Source organism: Talpa europaea, assembly GCF_964194135.1.
Source record: "Talpa europaea genome assembly, chromosome: 14".
NCBI classification, from domain to species: domain Eukaryota; kingdom Metazoa; phylum Chordata; class Mammalia; order Eulipotyphla; family Talpidae; genus Talpa; species Talpa europaea.
This window is the reverse complement of record NC_140082.1, coordinates 30,474,308-30,495,773: the sequence shown is the minus strand read 5'-3', so window position 1 is coordinate 30,495,773 and position 21,466 is coordinate 30,474,308. Positions and strand designations below refer to the sequence as shown.

Sequence of the window (21,466 nt, the reverse complement as noted above, 5' to 3'; positions counted from 1 at the left end):
TCCCCTGGGCTTCTACTAAGCAAAGTCTGCCTTCCAACCATTCCCACTGCTCCGGGAGGCTGTGGTCCACCCTTTTCCCCAAACCCCATAATAGTTACCATATTTTGCCTTTTCCCACAAGTCCAAATTGTCCTATCCTTGCCCTCCAACCTGGGGATCTTAACCTGACCTTGTCCTGACTCATTATCCCCCCCCATATCTATTATGCCTATTTGGTGTTCTTTCCCAACCCTAAGCACTAGGCTTTTAAAACACAAAAGTCAAGAATTGCCCCATTTGTCTGTGAATACTTCAAATCCCCACTTCCTTTGAGGCAATAAACGAATAATAACCCACTTACCTGGATGGAACAAGGACCAAAGAAGGGAAGAGTGGTTTCAATGTTTCGAAACGTCCTGTACAGGGCCTCCCTGGTGGCACAAGGGGTTGAGATGCAACTCAAGCTGCCATAGCCACTGCAGCACAAGTTCAATCTCCAGCCAGGGAGCTACCCACATGGTGCAGCAGACCTCTCCTGTCTCTCCCAGCTGCTCCCCTCAGCAGTGTATTTCGTCAGTCTGCCTGTTCTGCTCCCCACTCTGTCTCTGGTGAATTCTCTCACCCCGCCCCCGCCACATCTCTGGCCTGTACCACAGTTCTTGTATGCATAAATAAATCTTTTTAAAAAGCCAAAAAAAAACAAACAAAAAAAAAAAATGTCCTGTACATAAGTGGTCTGTCCGATGATGAGGCTGACAACTGAAGAGGCCTCCCTGAAAGGAACCCAGTGTGAGACTGTTTTAGCCACTGTGCAACCTCAACGGCCCTAAGTGAGTCCACTTTATAAACACTGTCATCCTTGCCAAACTGTGTGAAAGGTGTGGGGGGTTCTGGCGTAGTCTCCCCCTAGAGACCAAAAGATCCTTGAGGGCAGGACCAGGGTCCTGAAACTCTCCAGACTAACGAATTTAACCAATACCTGAAGCAGTGAACTAGCAAAGGACAATGAGGAGATTCTCCTCAAACTTCAGCAGCCAGATGTGCCCCGGCCTGTGCCAAACTCTTCGGTCCTGAAAAGCACAGACTTCCGCCCAAGGGTGCATGTGAAAAACCCATGAGATGAATGCAGATCCTTACGCGTTCTCCATAAGAGAAGCCACGAAGCTTCAAAAGGCAGCCGCTGAGCGAGATACACCTCAGGTGCTGACCTGCGACCACCCCTGAGGCCTGGGCAGGTTTCCGGTGGGAGGGCTGAGGCAACAAAGCGACGCCCACAGCTCACACCGCTCAAGGCCCGAAGAGACTCATGTGCCTAATCTGGGCAAACCACTGCGGTGTTCGTGCAAAAAGGCGACCCAGTGTTCGCCTCCCTTCGGCTCTGTGGCCTAGCTGAAGTTCTCACAACTCGAAGTGTCCTTCACACTAAGCCCCGCCCCCCAGGCCCTCGGAGGCGGGGCGTGGGGCGGGAGGGTCAGAAGGGGCGGGGGCCAGGGGCGGGGCGTGAGCGTCAGGGGGCGGAGCTCGGGGCGGGGCGGTGCTCGAGGGAAGGGGCGGAGCAGAAGCGTCAGAGGGGGCGGTGCTCTGGGGGGCGTGAGCGTCAGTGGGCGGTGCTCGGAGGCGGGGCGGTGCTCGGGGAAGGGAGCGTCAGAAGGGGCGGTGCTCGGGGAAGGGGCGGGGCGGAAGTGTCAGGGGGCGGTGCTCGGGGGCGGGAGAGCCAGAGGGGGCGGTGCTCGGGGAAGGGGCGGGGCGGAAGTGTCAGGGGGTGCTGCTCGGGGGCGGGAGAGCCAGAGGGGGCGGTGCTCGGGGAAGGGGCGGGGCGGAAGTGTCAGGGGGTGCTGCTCGGGGGCGGGAGAGCCAGAGGGGGCGGTGCTCGGGGGAAGGGGCGGGGCGGAAGTGTCAGGGGGCGGTGCTCGGGGGGTGGGAGAGCCAGAGGGGGCGGGGCTCGGGGAAGGGGCGGGGCGGAAGTGTCAGAGGGGGCGGTGCTCAAGGACGGGCGGGGCGCCAGGGCCCCGGGGACGGAAACCTGGGGCGGGCCAGGCGGTGGAGGAGAGTCCTAGCCAGGCCTGGGCCTGCTCCGATCCGGTCTGCCGGTGTCCGGGAGTGGTGGAAGCTCGGCGGCCCGGGTCGCACCAGCGCCCCTCGGAGCTCTCCGAGCCCGCGGCCCTCGGGGAACCGGGCAGCGGCGTCGGATCCCTCCCGAGCGCGTTTGCCAGCATGGCAGCCGTCGCGGGCTTGCGGGCCTTCGGGGCGAAAGGGCCCGGCTGGCTCCGGCGGGGCCCATGGTCCCCGCTCACCGCCGGCGTCTGCAGCCGGGGGCTCACGGGGGCCGGGCAGCCCGAGTCTGGGTCGCGACCCACCAGCGCGCGGCAGCGGGACGGCATCAGGTCAGCCGCGGGACCCACCGGTGCCCTGGCCCTTCCGTGGGGCTGTTCCCAGGTGGGGTGGACGGCAGGGGCCCGGGAAGAGAAAGGGTCGAGGAGGCCGGGCCACCGTGCCCTGTCACTCTCAAGGAGCCTAAAGGCAGCTGTGTCCCCCACCTGACCCCCATTATATCTGCTTCTGCCAAATCTGCCCCGCAGGGAAGTTCCACGTCGGAGGAATCTGGTCACACACGATGTTTACAGGTGTCCTTTGCCTAACACAGTAGCATTTGAGACAGGACATACACCAAAAGGACTTTAACAGGGACGGCCTGGGATGGGGGGAGCGGGTACTTTGCACATCCTAAATCCTTAGGGTAATCCACCCTATTATCTTTGGACCTCTGGGGATGGGTGTGTGCATCTTGACCGTGGCCCCAGGGCTGCTGTGGCCTTTAAGAAAGCCCTTTAATAGAGCATTTGTGTCTTTCATGAACTTGACCTGGCAGCAAGGCAAGCTTTGGCTTAGCTGAGCTGCTCCTTGGCCCTCACCCAGATGTGCTGGTGTGGGGGTGGATGATTAAAGAGGATGAAGGACTCAGGGTACTGAGCTCTGCCCTTTGGCTCAACTAGCCTAAAATCCTTAAAAACATACCTGTGCCCAAACCAGGAATTTGACAATGAAAGAGTAAAGGTTGAAGGGCCCCTAACCCCATCTTTGCCTCACATTGACATTTGCCTGGCCCAGACCAGGGTGCAAAGGGAGGTCTATATAGAATAGTCAAACTATTTAAAAGGTAACAATGGAATATCTTTTCTTCTACCGTGACAAGAATACCTTCATAAAACCTGAAAGGCCATATTTGAATTTATAATCTTCTGGCTTCTAAGAGTTTCCCCAGAGCTGTGCTCCTGCCTCTGCCTTGCAGCTTTTTCTTCTCTTTCCACACTCTGCTCATCCCTCCCTTGACTCCACCTCTCATTCCTGCTGCTTTGCCAGGAACATGGCTCACAGGTCTGCAGATACCTCATTCCACATGTCCATAGTCTCTATATTCCTGCACTTGTGCTTTTGGCCATCCAGTGGGCCAGGGACACCCACTGCAGAACCAGAGAGTTCCAGGGTCTCTGGTAACAACAGTGGGATTTTGGCACATGCCATTATCCCAGTGAATTTATTTACTTTGAGGGACACAGCTAGAAAAGGCCAGTACAGGCCTCTCTAAAGTGCAGGAGTCTTTTTCGCCTCTTTTCAAGGCAATTCTGCTTCTACAAGTCTGGTTACATCTGATCAGAAGCCTGACTTCTGACATGGTCTCCAGATGACAAAAGACCTGGCTGAGTTTTACAGAACAGAATAGGAATCAGAAAGGGAGATGATTAGAACAATCTAGCACACATCTAGGAATCCCTTAGTTGAAAGGCAGCACTCCTCTCCAATGACATTAAAGCAGTGCCATGTTAGGCACTATGTAGGTGAGCTTGAGCAACCCAGTCACTCTTCCTGTGGCCTTTTTCAAGTTTCAGAGATAATACTGTCATATAGTAGGCCAGCTATGAACTGGATACTGCAGTAAGCACTGCATATTTATTAGCCTTAGTCCTTGTAATTAGCCTGCAGGTAGATAATACTATCCCCTCTTAAGAAAAATAAACGAATTCAGAGAGGTGACAGCCTATTACGGGCCACACAGCCAGCAGGTAGGAATGCCAGGGGTCAGGGAAAGGGCCATCTTCCTCCAAAGTCATTTCCTCTCCACCTCTCAGTATATTCACCATTTAGGTGTAAAAGAAATGGCAAAAAAAACTACATGAGATAAAAATTCACAAGAATTGATGGAATTGCCTGTGAAAAATAGAATTGCTAGTTTTGGCTATTAACTCAGTCAATAGATATTTGCTGAGTGTCTCCTCAGTGTGTAAACATGACAGTCTCTTATCTCCTCAATCTTCTGGTGCTTTACTGTGATGTGATCATCAGACAGCTCATTAGAGCATCTACAGGAACCATTTCTTGCCTCATAAATGGATACTTTTACCACATGCCCTGGTCCTCAGGCTTAGGGAGATTCCCTCCTAAGAGCAGTGGTGTCGAGGAAGCTCTAGGTGCAAGGCATCATGTTTGGAACCAAGATAACCATTGGGAGAATTCATACTGGTGAAATTTTTAGACAGCGTTGTGAAACATATTTGATGGCCAGTTGAATAAGAAAGAAATAACAATCTCGGGAGTCTTTCCATTTCTGGCCTGTACAACCAAGATAAAGGGAAGAGGAGAGGGCAAGTTGGGTCATGGGTGTGTGGGAGCAGACACCCAAGGGACCCCTCAGTGGAGAAGTTCAGGAGACCTTTGGATGAACTTGCAGAGCTGGAGCTCAGAAGAGAGACATGAACTAAAGCAAAGATTGGGAATCGTGAGCATCGAAGTGGAAGCTGGTGCCACGGCCAGGGTGATCGTGCTTGGGAAGGGTTTAAGGAACAGGAAGCGGGCATAGGAGGGAGCTCAGGGGATCACCAGCATTCAAAGATTAGCAGATGGCTAGGGTCCATGGAAGAAGTCAAAAAGGATTGTCCAGAGAACTAAAGAAACAAACAAAAGACCAGGAGAGAAGAAATATTTTTCTAGGAGTGTGATCAAAATAGCCTTTGATTGGATGTGGCCCTGACAATTAAAAGATGCTCCATGCAAACCATTTAGTGGAATGGCAGGATCAGAAGCATGTTTACACCAGGTTCAAAAGTGAGCCCAGTAGTTTAGAGCACTCTGACAGCGCTTGTAACACACTGGCCAAAGAATTAATGGGCCACAGACGAACAGACACTGCCACACAACAAGGGTATTGGGGGACTGGCATCTTTTCACACAATGTTGCCTGAGGCCTTAGATTTTAATTTAAGCATATGTCACCAAAGGGATGGCAGTGTTTTAGGTTTGCTACAACAAGCACACTTATTACTCTATTACAAGGTTTATCAGCAGTTCTCTCACCACCCACTCCCAAAATACAGGTTCCCAGTCTATCAGCATGTCAGTGACAAGTCATTTCTGTACTTTTGAGAGAACATGTTTATGAGAAACAAAACAATGAATATCACAGCTACCTGATGATGACAGCAAAATTGAAATGGTATTCCACAGAAAATGGGTATACTTATTGCACTGAAATAAATTCAGTCATCAAAGTTATTTTCCAGAACACAGTGGCACAGAAGGCTGTTTATGGAGGATCCAAGTTGACACATAGCAGTAGGGCTATCAGATTCAAAAAGAATGAGAAAGACAAAACATGTAGGTGGAGACCAATGGGAAACATATAAAATACATAACAACAATCCAGTGTTTGGCTTTTGTCTCTTCCTTGCAGCAGCAGAAATAAAACATTTTTTTGTACAGGTAGTACGTAACAATACAGCTTATTTTAGTCAATATGTGGGACACCTGAAAACAGCCATTTTTTTGTTAGATGTGTCCAGAGAGTCCTCTTGCTGAACGGTTTTGCCCATTTGTCATATACATCCCACTCTCAGACAGCAAGGATTGTTTTGTAGAATTACAGGATGGCACAGTAAAAAAGATGGGAAATACTATCATATCCGTGCGTTGGTTGCTGAAACTGCACTGCCTCTTCTGTGGGCTAGGTGGCAAGAGATTTGGGGGCATGTTTACATCTTGGCTCCTTTCTTGACCTTATTCTTTTCTGAGGAACTAGAAGAATAGGTTGAAGGGAGCCACAGAGATGCTTATGGCCCCAACACTGACTCTGAAGCCTCACAGCCTCCGGCCTGGACAGCAATGATCTGGGAACTGCTGTGGCTTGCCCTTTCTGTGGAGATGGCAATGTCATTTATGACAGCAAAGCTGGAGAGAAAGGGAAACAAATCAAGGGAAAGAGAAAACCTAGCCACATTTCAGGTACTCACATTGGTTTGGCTTAGCTATTACTCCAGAGAGTTGACAGATCCTCTCAATTGCCCCTGAGCACTCACAGTTCTCTTTTCTGGTGCTTTAAATATAGCTTCCATATTAGAAAGGAATTGCAGGGGCCCTCACTTGTTTTGACTGGCGCATGACCCAGTAATTATAAAATGTTCTTCATAGGAACGTCGTCTTGAGCAATCCAAAGAGGAGGAATGCACTGTCACTTGCAATGCTGAAATCTCTCCAAAGTGACATTCTTCACGAAGCCGAAAGCAAAGATCTGAAAGTCATTATTATTTCAGGTATGCAATTCGGTTTTCTTTTCAATGTTCTATATAATGCCCAGAAGAGGTTTCTCAAAATGCTTTGGTTAACTAAGGCATTCTCTCATTAAAGGGAGAATTCTATTCGAAGCTCTTTTACAGGAACATTAATTATGGAAAACTTATGTAATGGGAGCCTTGGTCCTAACACTATTAACTGGAAATTATAGCACAGATTATTGTTCAGTGAAAATATGTGTTTCTTCCTTCTTGATGGATATCAAAAATGGCCACTCTTAACAGTGCTGGGCTTCCCATCAATAGAAGAATGGATTTCTATGGACCTTCTAAGATGGATGCAATCACTAATCATTTTGCTGGACTGCCTCATTGACTACGAAAAGGCTACTAGGACAGTTAATTGGTTTGTCTTTTATTTACCAAGCTTTCAACTAATATCTGCAGTCTTCTTTGATACCAGAAACTATGCTATATTTTGCCTATTTCTTCCCTGCTATGTTCCAGTTTTACTGAATTATATGATGATGATGTGGTGTTATAAATAATAGCATTGTCATCACCTTGAAGCCTCCACAGAAAAACAAAACCAGTGATGTTCTGGAATAGGCTTTCTTTTCAGGGGGCGGAGGGATGGACTAAATATCAATGGACTAAGGACTGAGGACTAAGGATCAGTGCTTTGTGAAGGCAGATGAACAGAATGATACCTGCTTGTCCATGGATGAATATGCATTTCAATTCTTTTTCTCAAAGGGAAAAGAAGTAGAACTAGCAGAGTTGAGCCGCCATGGGGAATGACCCAGAAGCCATGAAGGCTGCTAACTTCTGAATGACACAATTTCCTCACTTGTAAAAGGGAATAATATTGCCTGTCAAAATAACCACAACAAAAGGAAAGATGAGGAAGTGTTATCCGCTTGTCAGTGGAATTACATTTTGTTGTTGAAAATGACAACAATAACAACAAAACCACATCTTCAGATCCCTCCATTTATAATATAAAGGGGCCTCTTCACTCTCTGATGTTCACTATTCTGATCCATAAGATGGCCTTTATCTGTAGACAAAATGACAGGGGCACTGCCAAAGGCACTGTGGATTTCAATAGACCTATTTGATTTAACACGCACAGGCCAGAGCAAGTTCAAAATCAAAGATGTGAGACCAGAGAGACAACTCCAAGAAAAGTATATTCGCCTGTCCCTGAACCTTCTCCCTTGGAAATTGCATGTTTTCATCAGTTTCTACCATGGGCCTTTTAGAGTACAGAGACCTCACCTGCACTGCCATTATAGAATGTAATCACTGTAATTCTTCAAGCTAACTTGAATTATTCTTATCAAAATCAGGTCATTAACTTGCTCCAAGTGTCGACATGAAACCAATTTTTTGTTAAAGTTGACAAGTTAGTGAACTTACCAGCTCTGGCTGTTTATTTCTTTTTCTCTTCTTTTCTCAACTGGAAACATTTGCAGCTGAGGGGCCTGTATTTTCTTCTGGGCATGACTTAAAGGAGCTGACGGAGGAACAAGGGCCAGATTATCATGCTCAAGTATTTCAGACCTGTGCAGAGGTAAGCCCGGATCACTGTCAGCCTTGCAGGCCTGAAATTTATAAGTATATCAGATATTGAATTTGGCTTCTAGTTTACAGGTAAGGTATTGTCTAAGAGACCCAACCACTGCAGAAGTGCTGAGAACTAGGGCCTCCCCTGGTGGTACAGCGGTTGAGCACTGGACTGCGAAGCTGCCCACAGCCTTCAATCCCCAGCTACCGGGTGAGGGTCCCACATGGCGCACAGACCTCTCCTGCCATGCCCGCTGCTCCCCTCAGCAGTGTACTTTTGTCCTTCTGCCTGTTCTGCTCCCCACTCTGGCTCTGGTGAATTCTCTCACCCTCCTGCTCTTCTGACTGTACCCAGTGCTTGCATAAATAAATAAATAAATAAATAAATCTTTAAAAAAAAAAGTACTGAGAACTAAGGTTACTGGTGAATCCTTCATCAAAGCACCCTTTTGATTTAGATATATAAGAAGTGACTGTAGTTTGCTATTATTTTATTATATTCCAAAGAAAATAAACTATACCCTGATGTTGACAGTTACCATCCAGCATTGTGGGGGTATGTTGAGATATATATGTTTTAAGTATAATAAAAGGTGGAAATGTACATCTTTAGAGAGGAAACAGATTACAGAATGTAATTCTTCAAGCTAACTTGAATTATCCTTATCAAAATTAAGCCATTAACTTTCTCCAAGTGGCCACAGCATCAAACCGAGTCCCATCAACTGTCGATGGGAAAGGAAGAACATTCATAAATGGAATAATAACAATGATTTAAAAAGGTATTTTCAAACTCTCTTTCAATCATCTTTAAAATCACCACCTTCAAGTGGAAACATTAATCTCTTTATTCTCACATTCTGTTTTCTGTTCCTTTAAACATGTAAAGGAGTAAAATTGCTAACAAATGCAGAGGAGAAAGAACAAAAAATTGGGGGTGTATGTCTGTATTAAATCAAGCCATGAAAAATCAAGATTGAAAACAGAATCCAACTCTAAGTAACACATTATTCATTTGATGAGTATTTATTGGATACCCCATATACATGTAACGGTTGCAAGATATTGAGGGAAAGAGAAGGAAAAAAGAGTTTTCTTCCAAAATGAAACCGGAAATCTAATTGAAAAACAAGACATATAAAACAATTTTGTGACCTGACCCTCAGATTACTTAGCCTAACTTTTTGTCCATTTATTGGCTTATTCACTCATTTATTGGATGACAGCTCAACAAATAATTTAGTGAAAACCCATTATGTATACAGAATAGAGATGAGCAACAAAGTGGGGAATGGGAAAGAATCAGGAAACCTTAATCATTGTGTTTTCCTTGCTCTCCCAGAAACCCATCAGGAAAGCAGATGGTAGTTTTCTCATTTCATGGAGGGACAAACACAAAAAGTGATTGACTTGGGGCCTCAGGGAGAGGTGGAAACAAGCCAGAGCTAAGACATAGGTCTTTTGTTTCACATTAATGATGTTTATAACATTCTGCTCTTGTGTTTGCCAAGACTGGGTGTTTTAAAAGTTATTTTTCTACTAGTACCCAGTATGTTTGTCCAAAATAGAAGATTATCAAAGAGAACCAGTAGAGCTTTTCATCCTCCCTAAAGGGCCTGCTTTTATCTCTCTGCCGTGATATCTTCATGAAGTGAGATCTAAGCGGCTTAGCAGAAGACCACCAGGAGCCCAGGCTTCTTCAGAGGACAAAAGCCAGATTTCCTGGAAGCTTCCTACCCATGGATGCCTCCAGCTCACTGAATATGGGGTGGAAGTGTATTGATTTCTGTAAATTTTTTCTAAGAAAATCAATTGTCCTTGATAAATATGAAAACCATGAATGTGGGCAAGATTTCAATTTCCAAGTGTAATCAACAGGCAGATTGGAACATAATGAGCTAGATATTTCATTGTTTGGTTCAGGCATGAGAAAATTTGATTTTAGAAAGGTAGAGATATCTAAATTGATTCAGCATTTAGAAAGTATAGCAAATTCATTACAGACCACAAGGATTGCATGATAATTTTTTACCAAACAGGAGTGGGCGGGTTGACAATGAGAAGGACCATTTGGTTAGGAAGAGCCAGAGTGACCTTTTGTGGGCTCACTGGCGGGCTTCCATGAGGGACCTACCCCTTGACCCTCTTCTTTTTTCCTGCTGAGGTTTGAAAATGGAAGTCCCAGACAGGGAGAGATTCGTGTCTCTCTCCTCACTCCCCACCAGTGAAATGACACTGGGTCCTCTTTTGGAGATAACTTAGAACCCTCAGCCATGCTGTTCAGTAAGGCTAGGGCACAGTTAAATTTATGTCACATTTTGGAATAGGCAGAACCCCAAAGCCGTCCTTAATTCAGGAAGGGAAAATAGGAAGTATAATCAATTCTTGACCATCAAGGCATTGATTATCTAGCTTGTATACTATCTAGGTCTTTGTCGTGTCTGAATTGCTCTCTAACTTTATTTACAGTATTTTTTAAATTACATAAGTAATAGGTACTTATAGAAATTTTTGAAAATTTAGAAAAACAACAGAAAAATAAAGCGCTGATAACAGACCATGATCAAAAGAACAAAGCATTATTTATTTTTTTGTTTTGTTTTGTTTTTTAGAGGCATGTTTTTATTTATTTGTTTGTTTGTTTGTTTGTTTGTACATGCACTGGGTACAGTCAGAAGCGCGGGAGGGTGAGAGAATTCACCAGAGCCAGAGTGGGGAGCAGAGCAGGCAGAAGGACAGAAGTACACTGCTGAGGGGAGCAGCGGGCGGCAGGAGAGGTCTGTGCGCCATGCGGGACCCTCCTCCGGTGGCCGGGGAGCAGCCGGGGATCGAACCAGCGCTGCAGAGGCTGCGGGCAGCTTCGCAACCCAGCGCTCAACCGCTGTGCCACCGGGGAGGCCCAACAAAGCATTATTTAAAGGTAGACCACCAAGAGGGGGTTGTATTAATAAAGAAGTCACTTTTCCTTTTAACCTTTTGTTTCCTTTTAACCTTTTTCCATGTGAACCTATTTGTTTGAATAACCATACAAAGAAACTGCATTGTATTAAACAATTACATAATAAGATTATAGCATTAAAATGCCTATAACTACCAGGTAATATTTTGGTTACTTTAGACATATTGATTTATTTCATTCTCATGTTCTGCCACAGTGTTATATTATTATACCCACTTTACAGATGTGAAGACTGTGGTGGCAGTACTGCATGGTATTCCGGGCATTAAGCCTCAGCCTAGCACCAGAACACTACCCAAGGCCCAGACTACCATATTGATATTTGTCTTAGAAGTTTTCATTCTAATAAGAATACAACATTCCATTCCACAAATGCATATTGTTTTGTTTACAGTGTCATTTATCTATATTTATATATCTATATTATTTATAGGTTTTTCTTACTGTTATAAAATAATGATTTAGTGAACATCTTTATCCAAGAGCTTTTTACCCTAAGTTAGATCAGTTCTTAGATATAGAATTCCCAGATCAAAGGTGTGAATATTTTTAATGTTGTTGATATAAATGGTACTGTATTACCTAGGTATCTCCCCCACCCCAGGTTGTATGGAATCCTAGCCCTTCACAGATGGCAGGCAGGGGACAGGCTATTCTACATTTCTCAGTCAACTGACTTTTCATAAGTAACTTCAGTGCATTAGGTAACTGATGACATTCAGACACAAAACAAAATCCTTTCTTTTTTTGCAACAAAACTTTAGAAATTTTTGTCTTCTCGTCTCATCGTGACTTCTCATCTCTGCTATTGCAGTTCACTTAGAATGTGCTCTCTTTCTAATGACTATTGTCACCCTGCCAGCAGCACATGAACCCTGTTTGTACTCTTTGGAGTTCAGATACATGCACGTGCATTCTTCTGGGGAGAGGGTAAGAAGCATTTATCAGGTTCTCCAAAGAAACCCCCTTCTCAAAAGAAGGTCAAGAACCACTATTATAGAGTCTGGTATTATGTCCATAAATGTATTGTTGGTTATTTTATAACGAAACTGATAAATATCAAGTGTTCATGGATACAGAAGGTTAGTTCCTTGAGCAAAATCCCTAAGTCAAGGAGGTCGTTTTTTCTTTGATTTGCTACCCTGGGAAGCAAGCCCAGATGTAGATCCTTCCCGCTTCCCTCGCTCCCTGCTTTGGTTCAAAGAGCAACCATTTAGAAATTGGTTACCATAGCAACACAATCTGCTTAGAGTGTCATGAAAAAAATGCAGAAATAAACCAAGTATTGTGTGAACTGCCAAAATAAGTTAAAGTTCTAGAGGTGGGTGACATGAGCAAGTTTTTGGCTCTCCTCCCCTCTCTGCACCAACGACAAAATTTAGGAATTTTGCCTGTTTTGATGACAGCAGGGCGTTCCCCACCATTTTAATAGAATTGAGAGAATGTTCATGGTGGTAATTTGAGAAGTAATTACTAAGGAAATTGCATCCCAGTCCTTTCTCCACCTTAATTTTTTAAGTAAGTGCCAAATACCAGTTTTAGACTTTTAACATCAGAACTTTCAACATCAGGGCCGGTTGCTCCCCAGAGAACACCATGAGCCCTGTTCTTGGTGGGTTGCCAGGGAAGCAGACAGAGTCTTGGGCCTTGGAGTAATACAGATGCCGGCTCAGACCCACAACTAGGGGGTGCCAGGTGGCCTCTGAGCCTTCCAGTCTTGCTTATAAACAGGGCTCTTTCCTCCTGAGAGGGAGACGAGAGGCCACAGACTGTACAAAGTAGACATTTCTCGCAAGTTAGTCTTTGGCTCTTTTTCCTTAGCATCTGACACATGTGAGTGGTGCTCTGAAACAAGGTCACATAAGAGGTTTGCACATTGCTCCCACTCTTGACTGAGGGAAGGGTGTGTTTGCATCTTCAGGTCATGATGCAGATCCAGAGGCACCCTGTCCCAGTGATCGCCATGGTGAACGGCCTGGCCACTGCTGCCGGGTGTCAGCTGGTCGCCAGCTGTGACATTGCCGTGGCGAGTGACAAGTCCTCTTTTGCCACTCCAGGTGTGAACATTGGGCTCTTCTGCTCCACTCCTGGCGTTGCCCTGGGGAGAGCAGTGCCCAGAAAGGTAAGCAACTCTCACCTCCCTCGCTTGTGATCCTTCTGTGCACAGGAGGGTTCGTTCCAGAATCTGCTTGTTAAAAGCACCCTTGTATCAGGCCATTCTGACTAAAGCACAGCTGGCTGGATGTGCCCTGCTGTTCCCTCTAATGTCCCGTGTCGGGGAGGGAAGAGCCAGCTGCCTGCTCCCCTGAAGCTCTCCCAGCCACCTTCAATTTGCAAATCACAACATTTCACTCTTGCCTGGCCCTCAATGGCTAGTTAGGTTTTTGGATTTTTTGTTGTTGTTCTTGCTCTCATAAGGGCACACATTTTTGTGATCTTATTTGAAATACAACTGAGACTCAGTTTTGCTGCCCTGAATGGTTGCCCATGAGGTAGGACGACACCGTGACTTATGCCAGTATCAAGAGACAAGGTCACCAGGGTCATAGACCTACTCTTTGTCCACAGTTCATCTTGCTCCAGAAAGGACTGAGAGCAGATGATATACTGAAGGTGTCAGTTTTGCAATGGTTGCATTTCAGGATCATGTCTGAATATCCCATGCATGGTATGCTGAATCTGCCCAGGAAGGAACCCTATCAGAAAAGTCATTTTGTTGATACTAACACAGTGAAGTCCATTTTCTTCCCAAAGCTTTCTTCCTTCCCATAATAGCATAAAATAACATTTACTAAACATCTCTTAAGTATAAACCATTGGTTCTTTGTTCTAGAAAAAACAGGTCTTTGTTATCAATTGAAAATCTGTTTTGAAAAGGGACAAGGGGGAAAGTCACGTCCCATGGCAGGTCAGAAACCCAAACTGCTTGCTAGACTATACCAACCATCTGAATATCAACTATGAAAATTAGCATAGGAGAAATCCTATGCCTGTGGCACAAAGAGTGAGACCCAAGGGAAATCAAGCCACAGAACCCAGAAGTTTAGGGAAGTACTTCCTTCTTTCACAGTGTCTTCTCACTAATTTTTACAGAAATGTGAGTGAGGAGATTCCCATAAGTATGCACGCTAGTGAAAACTGCAGAAAATGGGTCCCACTGCCAAAAGGAGGCCTGTCAAAGCACAACTGCTAGAATGTCATCAGACTAGGGGGTGTTCTGATCCTGTCAGGATATGCATTTACTTTAAATGTATACATATTAATTCAGCAAATACTTCTTAAGTCCCTACTTTGTGCTAGTACATTTAATTAAAAAGCATTACAGATATATTGTTGAAGCTTGTTAATAAACTATAACTGGACAAATCAAATCATGAGACATTTTGCATAGTAAAAGGATGTTGTACTGGTTAGCCTGCCTGCAGCTGTTCGTCTTCTTCAACACCTGACATTCTAGAAGTTTCCACAGTAAGGCATTTTAAATCTTTACCTTGGACCTATTGTCAGAATAAGCATTGTTCTTTCTTTTTTTTTAAAAAAGATTTATTTATTTATTTATACAAGCACTGGGTACAGTCAGAAGCACGGGAGGGTGAGAGAATTCACCAGAACCAGAGCGGGGAGCAGAATAGGCAGAGTGACAAAATACACTGCTGAGGGGAGCAGCGGGTGTCAGGAGAGGTCTGTGTGTCATGTGGGACCCTCACCTGGTGGCCAGGGATCGAACCGCCGCTGCAGAGGCTGCGGGCAGCTTCGCAACCCAGCGTTCAGCTGCTGTGCCACCGGGGAGGTAACGCACTGTTCTTTCTTAAAACAAACTTTTAAAATCAAAGCTTAAAATTGAATCTTAGAAACTTATACATTGTATTTGTCAAATTTTAAATTAGTTTTTGAGAAGAAAAGGAATCCTGACATAATCAGACCCTAAGGTCTGAGGAAGCCCAATTCTCAAAACTACTTGTATTACTTGTCCAGTGTGACAGATCAAGGGACTGAGTATTGAGACCCAAAGTAGCTGTCAGTTTTGGCAAGGGCCAGGCCTGCTCAGAGGATGGGGCAGAGTCTCTGATTTATCCACTGGGATCTGTGATCTATGTTCCTCCAGTTCTCATCCCCAGGAGGCCTCAGTGGAGTCTGAAAGTGGCTCAGAGTTCTGTCTGTAGATGTCTCAGCACGCTGGCTCACTAATGCTGGGCTAGTGGAAGCATGCACCAGGCGCAACACCAGTGAGCAGAAACTACAGCACTGATGAAGGGAACCCAGAGGAGAAAAAGTCTGTCAGAACTCAGAGCTGTTTTCTAGGTTCACTTCTTACCTGTGTGGCCCCCTTTAAGAAGGAAAATAGGAGTCCATGAAAATCTAAACCTGCCTGAAAACACTCACCTGTCATCATTGCTTGATTGCATCCATGCGAACAGGGCCAGACAGGAGCCCACTAACCACGTGTGTGTGGTAGGTATGTGCCCACTTACACACTCAGAGAAGCAAGCCTGTGCTTTTGCAAACTGACCTGGACAGGAAGCTGGGCCTGTATACGTGTGTAGGTCACCAGTGCCCTCTGCTGGTCACTGTGAGACTGTGCCACTGCATAGGAGTCAGGGCTGTTTTGCCCACTGGGAGCAGAAACTGTGGAGTGGAGCCTCTGTGTTCAAGCCAGATTGAGCCTGGGCATGGATAATTTTCCACATTTGTGAAGTGTTTCTCCCCTCTGGTGTGATTTAAATAATGCATCTTCATTGCACCACATCAACAACCTGCCTGGTACAGCTGCTCCCTTCCCCATGCAGAGCTGGCCTTGTTTGGAATGCAGAGCCAGCGCCTCAAGCACTTAGTATCACAGGAGAGCATGTGAAAGATTAGTACCCCCTCTTCCCAGCCCAGTCATTGCACACAGTAGGAACACTTGCTTCCACCTATTTACCCAGGGTAACTCTGTTTATCTGTAGAACCTTATTTCCGCAGTCTAATTAGAACAGGAGAAAACTTCCAACGTGGAAAGCCTTACCACGCAGCCTGGTGTGCAGATCACCAGGGAGTCCGGGAAAAGACAGACCAGCTGCATCAAAATCTGCACTTTAATAGTGATTTGTGTCACCATCAAAGTTGAGAATGAACTGAGAATGAACCCTTGGCACCTTAGGGAACGTGTTGCCCACACCCAACGTACAGGAAGGCCAGGGAGCATTTCAGTGACTTGCCTAGTGTCTCCCAGTCAATTCAATTAGTCCAAGGTCCCTGTCAGCTTCTTTCCCCTTCAAATCCTATGCTTACACCTCACCTGCCAGCTGTCATCATAGGTGAGGGGATTAAGAAGGGTGGTCTGGGCCTCTCTGGTGGTGCAGGCAGTTGAGCACAGCGCTGTGAAGCTTTCCGCAGCCTCTGAAGTGCAGGTTCGATCCCCGCCGGCCTGAGCAGACCTCTCCTGTCTCGCCTGCTACTCCCCTCAGCAGTGTATTTCGTCAGTCTGCCTGTTCTGTTCCCCATTCTGTCACTAGTGAATCCTCTCACCCTCCCGCACATCTGGCCTGTGCCCCAGCTCTTGTATAAATTAAAAAAAAAAAATCTTAAAAAAAAAAAGAAGGGTGGTCTGCTTTAAGTCATCACCCCCTTTTGGGGGGCTGTCATACCTAAAAACTAACATTCAAGGTTCACACAAATTTACAGTTGGAATAGGAGAGCTAACAATTGTCACTGCAATTGGAAAGGACCTACTTTCCACATGTTTTTTCTAATCTTCTTCAAACTGCAGGATGATGGAGCTCTCATTCCCAGAGGGGATAGATAAATCATTTCCTTAATGTCTTGTGACTAGTATGTGGATGTCTAGGACTGGTACCTGTCTTCCTTCTCCCAAGTCCTACTGCCTTGCAGTTAGGCCGTAACCTCAGATCCTTTTGGTTTTTTTAAACGCAGATACTCTGGGAAGTGGGATACTATGTCATCAACTTCTTAGGGGACCAAAGAAGTGCCACCTTAAAAGGCTATGAGAGTTGATTAGGGAATGATTAGAATGTATCTTCTTCTCTGTAATCTGAAGTTTCAGGGGCATACGACACAGAAACTTAAGTAATAGATTGTGCTGATTCACTATAATATAAACCGCCTTCTTTTTTCCCCCCTAGAGAATGCCACTCTACTTGTCTGGGCAACATCCCTATAAATCAGTCTGGTGCTAAATAGTATTACCCCATTTGGCAGATAAGGAAACTGAGGTACAGAAAGGGGGATAATTAGGCAGGGATGACAGGAAGATGAAGGTAGGTCCAGAGCTCAGTCTAGACCACTGGTCTTGCTTCCACCCCAGTCAGGGCTTTTTTCTTGAGTTGTGTTAATCCCATTAATACTTTCTTGGTCTTTCCCTGAAGGGAGAGGGACCCAGAGAGCAGAAGCACAGCAGAAGCCACACCTAGTCCAATCCAGGCTGGCCCGCCCAGCTCTTGGATTCATCCAGTCCCAGGCTTCTGCCTCAGTTACCAGGGCTGCCACTCAGACGCTGCCAGCAGATCTCAGCAAGAACTCAGTCAGCCCCTCTCTGTTGTCCTGGCTACTTCACCTTTTCTCTTGACGTCTGTTCCTAAAGGCTGACATTCCCCAGACAAATTCTGGGAAGCCATTGTCTGTGGGTGGTGTCTGGGTTTGGGAAGAGACAGAAAAGCAGAACTCATGTGCCTGACTCCAAAGCTTGGAGCAAGCAGAGGCCCCCAGAATCGGGTTCTGAACCTAAAAGGACTTGCCACAATGCAGAGCCCATGCCTTCCTGGTTCCTCATCTCCCTTTACAGGTCCTGGAAAGAGGATAGGGACTGGACGAACATAAAGCCCTTCCCTTAACTTGGCAGAGGTGAAAATGGGACCCAAATCACCTTGTTCAGTATGGATTCCATCTGCACCCAGGATGGCAAAGGAGTCCTCAGGTCTACCCTCCTGGCCTCTTCTCTCCCAAAGCTTAATACTGAGGTGATACGACCTAGCCTTATGACCTAAAAAACCATCTAAATCAGTGGTTCTGAACCAGAGCACTACTGGCCTCAGGGGACTTTGGCAATGCTCAGAGTCATTTTTGACTGCCATGACTGTTGGCAGCTAGTGGATAGAGTTCAGGGACGCAGCAAATTTTCAAAATGCACGAGACAATTCTACACAACATAAAACTATCTAGTCCAAAATATGCAATAGTATCGAGATTGAGGAACCATCATCTAAATGCTAATGATCGCACATTTATATCTCAGGCTAGTCTGGGTATCCATGACAACCTAATAAACCACCCACAACTTAGTGGCTCCAAACTACAATAGTAGCTTGTTTAGCTCATGAGTCTGCAACCTGGCCAGGGCTTAGAGAGGAACGCTCATCTGTGTTCTGCCATGTCTGTGGCCCCAGCTGGGAAGAGTTGAAGATGGGGGGTGACAACTGGGTCACTCCATTGGAGTCTTAGAACAGGTCCCCTGTGGGTGAGGGGGGTAAAAGAAGAAATTGCTGTATAGCAAGGCATTATTCTGGTGGTGGAAGCACAGAAATAAACAGAACCATGAAAAAATATCGCTGTGCCAGTGAAATTTACAAGTAAGCCAAGGAGACCAGAACAGTCAAAAGAACAAAGGTGTAAATATATAGAATGTTCGATGGTGAAAGTGCAGGCTAAAAATACAGCCAGAAAGGGGGTCGTACAGGGGGTTGGTTGATTTGTGCTTGTCCTAGGGCGGTCACAGTAAAGACCTGAAAGAGAAGAGGCCACAGCCATGAGGACAGTTGGAGACAGAGCACTGAGGGTTGAGGGAACAGTACGTACAAGGACTGCGCCTGTTGGGGAGCAGCACAGATGCCAGCTGGATGGCAGGAGGGGAAGGCACCTCCCTGCCTGCTGTTCCACATGCATCTGGAAATCCCTCTTGTAAATTTGAGTTTTGAGAAGTGACTTTGTAGAATGAAAGCACTGCGTGTGACAGATTTAATGGGGGGAAGGAACCGGAGAGTAATAGGATGCCAGGCCCCTCCTTTTGCCAGACCTTGTGAATCTGGGGGAGAGGCTGCTAGAGGAAAGGGAGGATCTCCTGTTTGTCATGTTTTGCCTATTCATAAAATCATGGTAGGCTCCCTCATCTGGTCCCTTTAATCCCCTTCCTTCTCTGGGACACGGGAAGCTGCTCTTTCCAATTTCACTGGTGTCAACATCTCTGCTCATTCTCCTCCCTCTGGAAAGTGGCCACTGTGTTGGTATGTGGGAGATGATGGCTTCAGCCCATCAGATGTGGCCGCTGTCCTGGGCTGCTGTCCCTTGACAGAGGCAGATGGAATCTCTTAGCAAGGGATCAGAGGTCAGGTCTGTGGAAGGAACAAGACATTCCCCACCTGGCACTGGTATTCTCCTTGCTCTGGAAAGACCTGACCTGTCCCAGCAGGAGTCTGGGTACTGAAGACATTAGGGATGATGAATGACATGTTATTTGAGGAATAGCTAACTGGGCTGAAGTTGTAAGGATGTTGGACACTGTCTCAGCAGAGTGAAATAAACAGGGTGGGCTGCGGGTGGCAGTGGGTCACACAGAGAGCCTCCACAATTACATGTTTCCGCCCTTAGGTCGCCCTAGAGATGCTTTTCACTGGGGAGCCCATTTCTGCCCAGGAGGCCTTGCGTCATGGGCTGCTCAGCAAAGTCGTGCCGGAAGAGCGGCTAGAGGAAGAAACCATGAGAATAGCGAAAAAGATTGCCTCCTTGAGCCGCCCTGTGGTGTCTTTAGGCAAGGCCGCCTTCTACAAGCAGCTGCCCCAGGACCTCAGAACGGCGTACTGCCTCACTGCTCAGGCCATGGTGGACAACGTGGCCCTGCAGGACGGGCAGGAGGGAATCAAGGCCTTCATCCAGAAGAGAAAACCCAACTGGTCACACTGAGCAGAATTTGCGGGAGAAATAGAGGCATGAGTCCGTGGGCAGTGCCCAGGAAGCAGCACTTCCTACTCCTCCCCTCTGATTCCACATACCACAGCTGCCTTGTAATGTAAAAGGAGACAGCCTGCCTTGACAATAACACTATAATGGTTTCACTGACGTGGTCTGTATTAAAAGCCCTGATTTTGAGGGAAGGATGAAGTGGAGAGTCCAAGGAAGTGCTCATTTAGGTGGCCCTTAGCCAGCTTTGTGCTGAGCAGCTGTTTGAGAAGGCTGGGGTCTGCTAGCCCCCTCCCTAGGCCTGCGGGCGAGGGTCTCCCTCACACAGGCCAAGGTGGTAACACACCAGGCATAAAAGAGAATGCAGCCTGAGAAATGTCTCCGCAAGTAGAAGCGGTTCTGGTTGCCCAAGAGAGATGACACATTTCAGATCCCACAAGATAGTCCCAACTGAAAATCCTGAGAAATAATCATGCCCACAGCTTTGGAATAATCTTACGTGATTTCAAAAGATTAAATATTTAGAGACAGTGAGGCTGTAAGCTGTCTGAGAAAAGAAAAAAAATATCCCCAAACTCCTTCTTCTTCACATTCCAACCTGATAGGTGTGGAGCAGCTGCTGGTGTTTCCATGGTGCATATCCTGGCTGCCCAAGGAGCCTTGACACCTCCACCTTGAATAAAGCTCAGCATGAAAACTTGGGGTAAAGGAGGTGGGGGGTGAAGAACACATGTTCTAACAAGAACCACCTACTCTGGACTCACTTCCTAGCTCACTCCACTTCTATAAAGAATCCAAACTAGCATCAGGTACTCCAGGCACTGAGCGAGCATTTGGACTAGGACCTAAACATCATTTTCTGGCTTCTGGTCCAATGTGGCCCAACAAATGCTAGAAACTTCTTGTCCTCAAGTCTTCTCACACATTTGGCAAATGAAAATCAATAGTTTATCTTGCACTTTCTGTCTGAGTGTGTACTAGACTCTCAAATCATGAAATCCTTGCATCTCTAGGCTGGCTTCCCAGCCTGTGAACTAATATGCACTCAGGGACTAGCTTCAGCAGGAAATAATCCAAAAGGAAATCTGCCGTCTACCCTCCAAGGTCATTTAATTCCTCCCCGAGGCCAATATAAATTTTTTAGCTCTGCTTCTGTCCATTGGGATACTGGATGATGTTTTCTGAGAGCCCCAAGTGATGATTGCTTTTGGAAAGCCTATTTGTCTCTCCTTAACTTCCATTTGCTTCTGGGGAGTTTCACTGAGCTCAGCCCAGCAGACCACACACCTGCAATTCAGGGGCTGGAAAGGAAGTGAGCCCATGTTCACCACTGCCCCCTGGGAGAACACACCTTCCCAATGCATGCTCCCCACGGAGAGCATGAATGGGTTGAGTGAATGTCAGACACCAGCTTCCTGTAGCTTTTTATACCAGTGATAAGGTGGGGAGTAGTATATGATACCAGGCAGCCCCGTAGTATATGTGAAGCTCAAGAGGTTAAGGCACGTGT

General features: G+C 46.3%; 1 protein-coding gene across 1 annotated transcript; it reads left to right on the top strand.

Annotated features, from left to right (window-relative positions):
• Window positions 1-2,193: 2,193 nt before the first annotated feature.
• On the top strand, window positions 2,194-19,959 carry ECHDC3 (enoyl-CoA hydratase domain containing 3; the record flags this gene model as incomplete). The annotated part of the gene is made up of 5 exons (XM_084253780.1): window positions 2,194-2,363; window positions 6,439-6,560; window positions 8,018-8,115; window positions 12,989-13,189; window positions 19,648-19,959. The coding sequence occupies 5 exons, from the start codon at window positions 2,194-2,196 to the stop codon at window positions 19,957-19,959; spliced, it is 903 nt and encodes a 300-aa protein (XP_084109906.1).
• Between the last annotated feature and the right edge of the window lie 1,507 nt (window positions 19,960-21,466).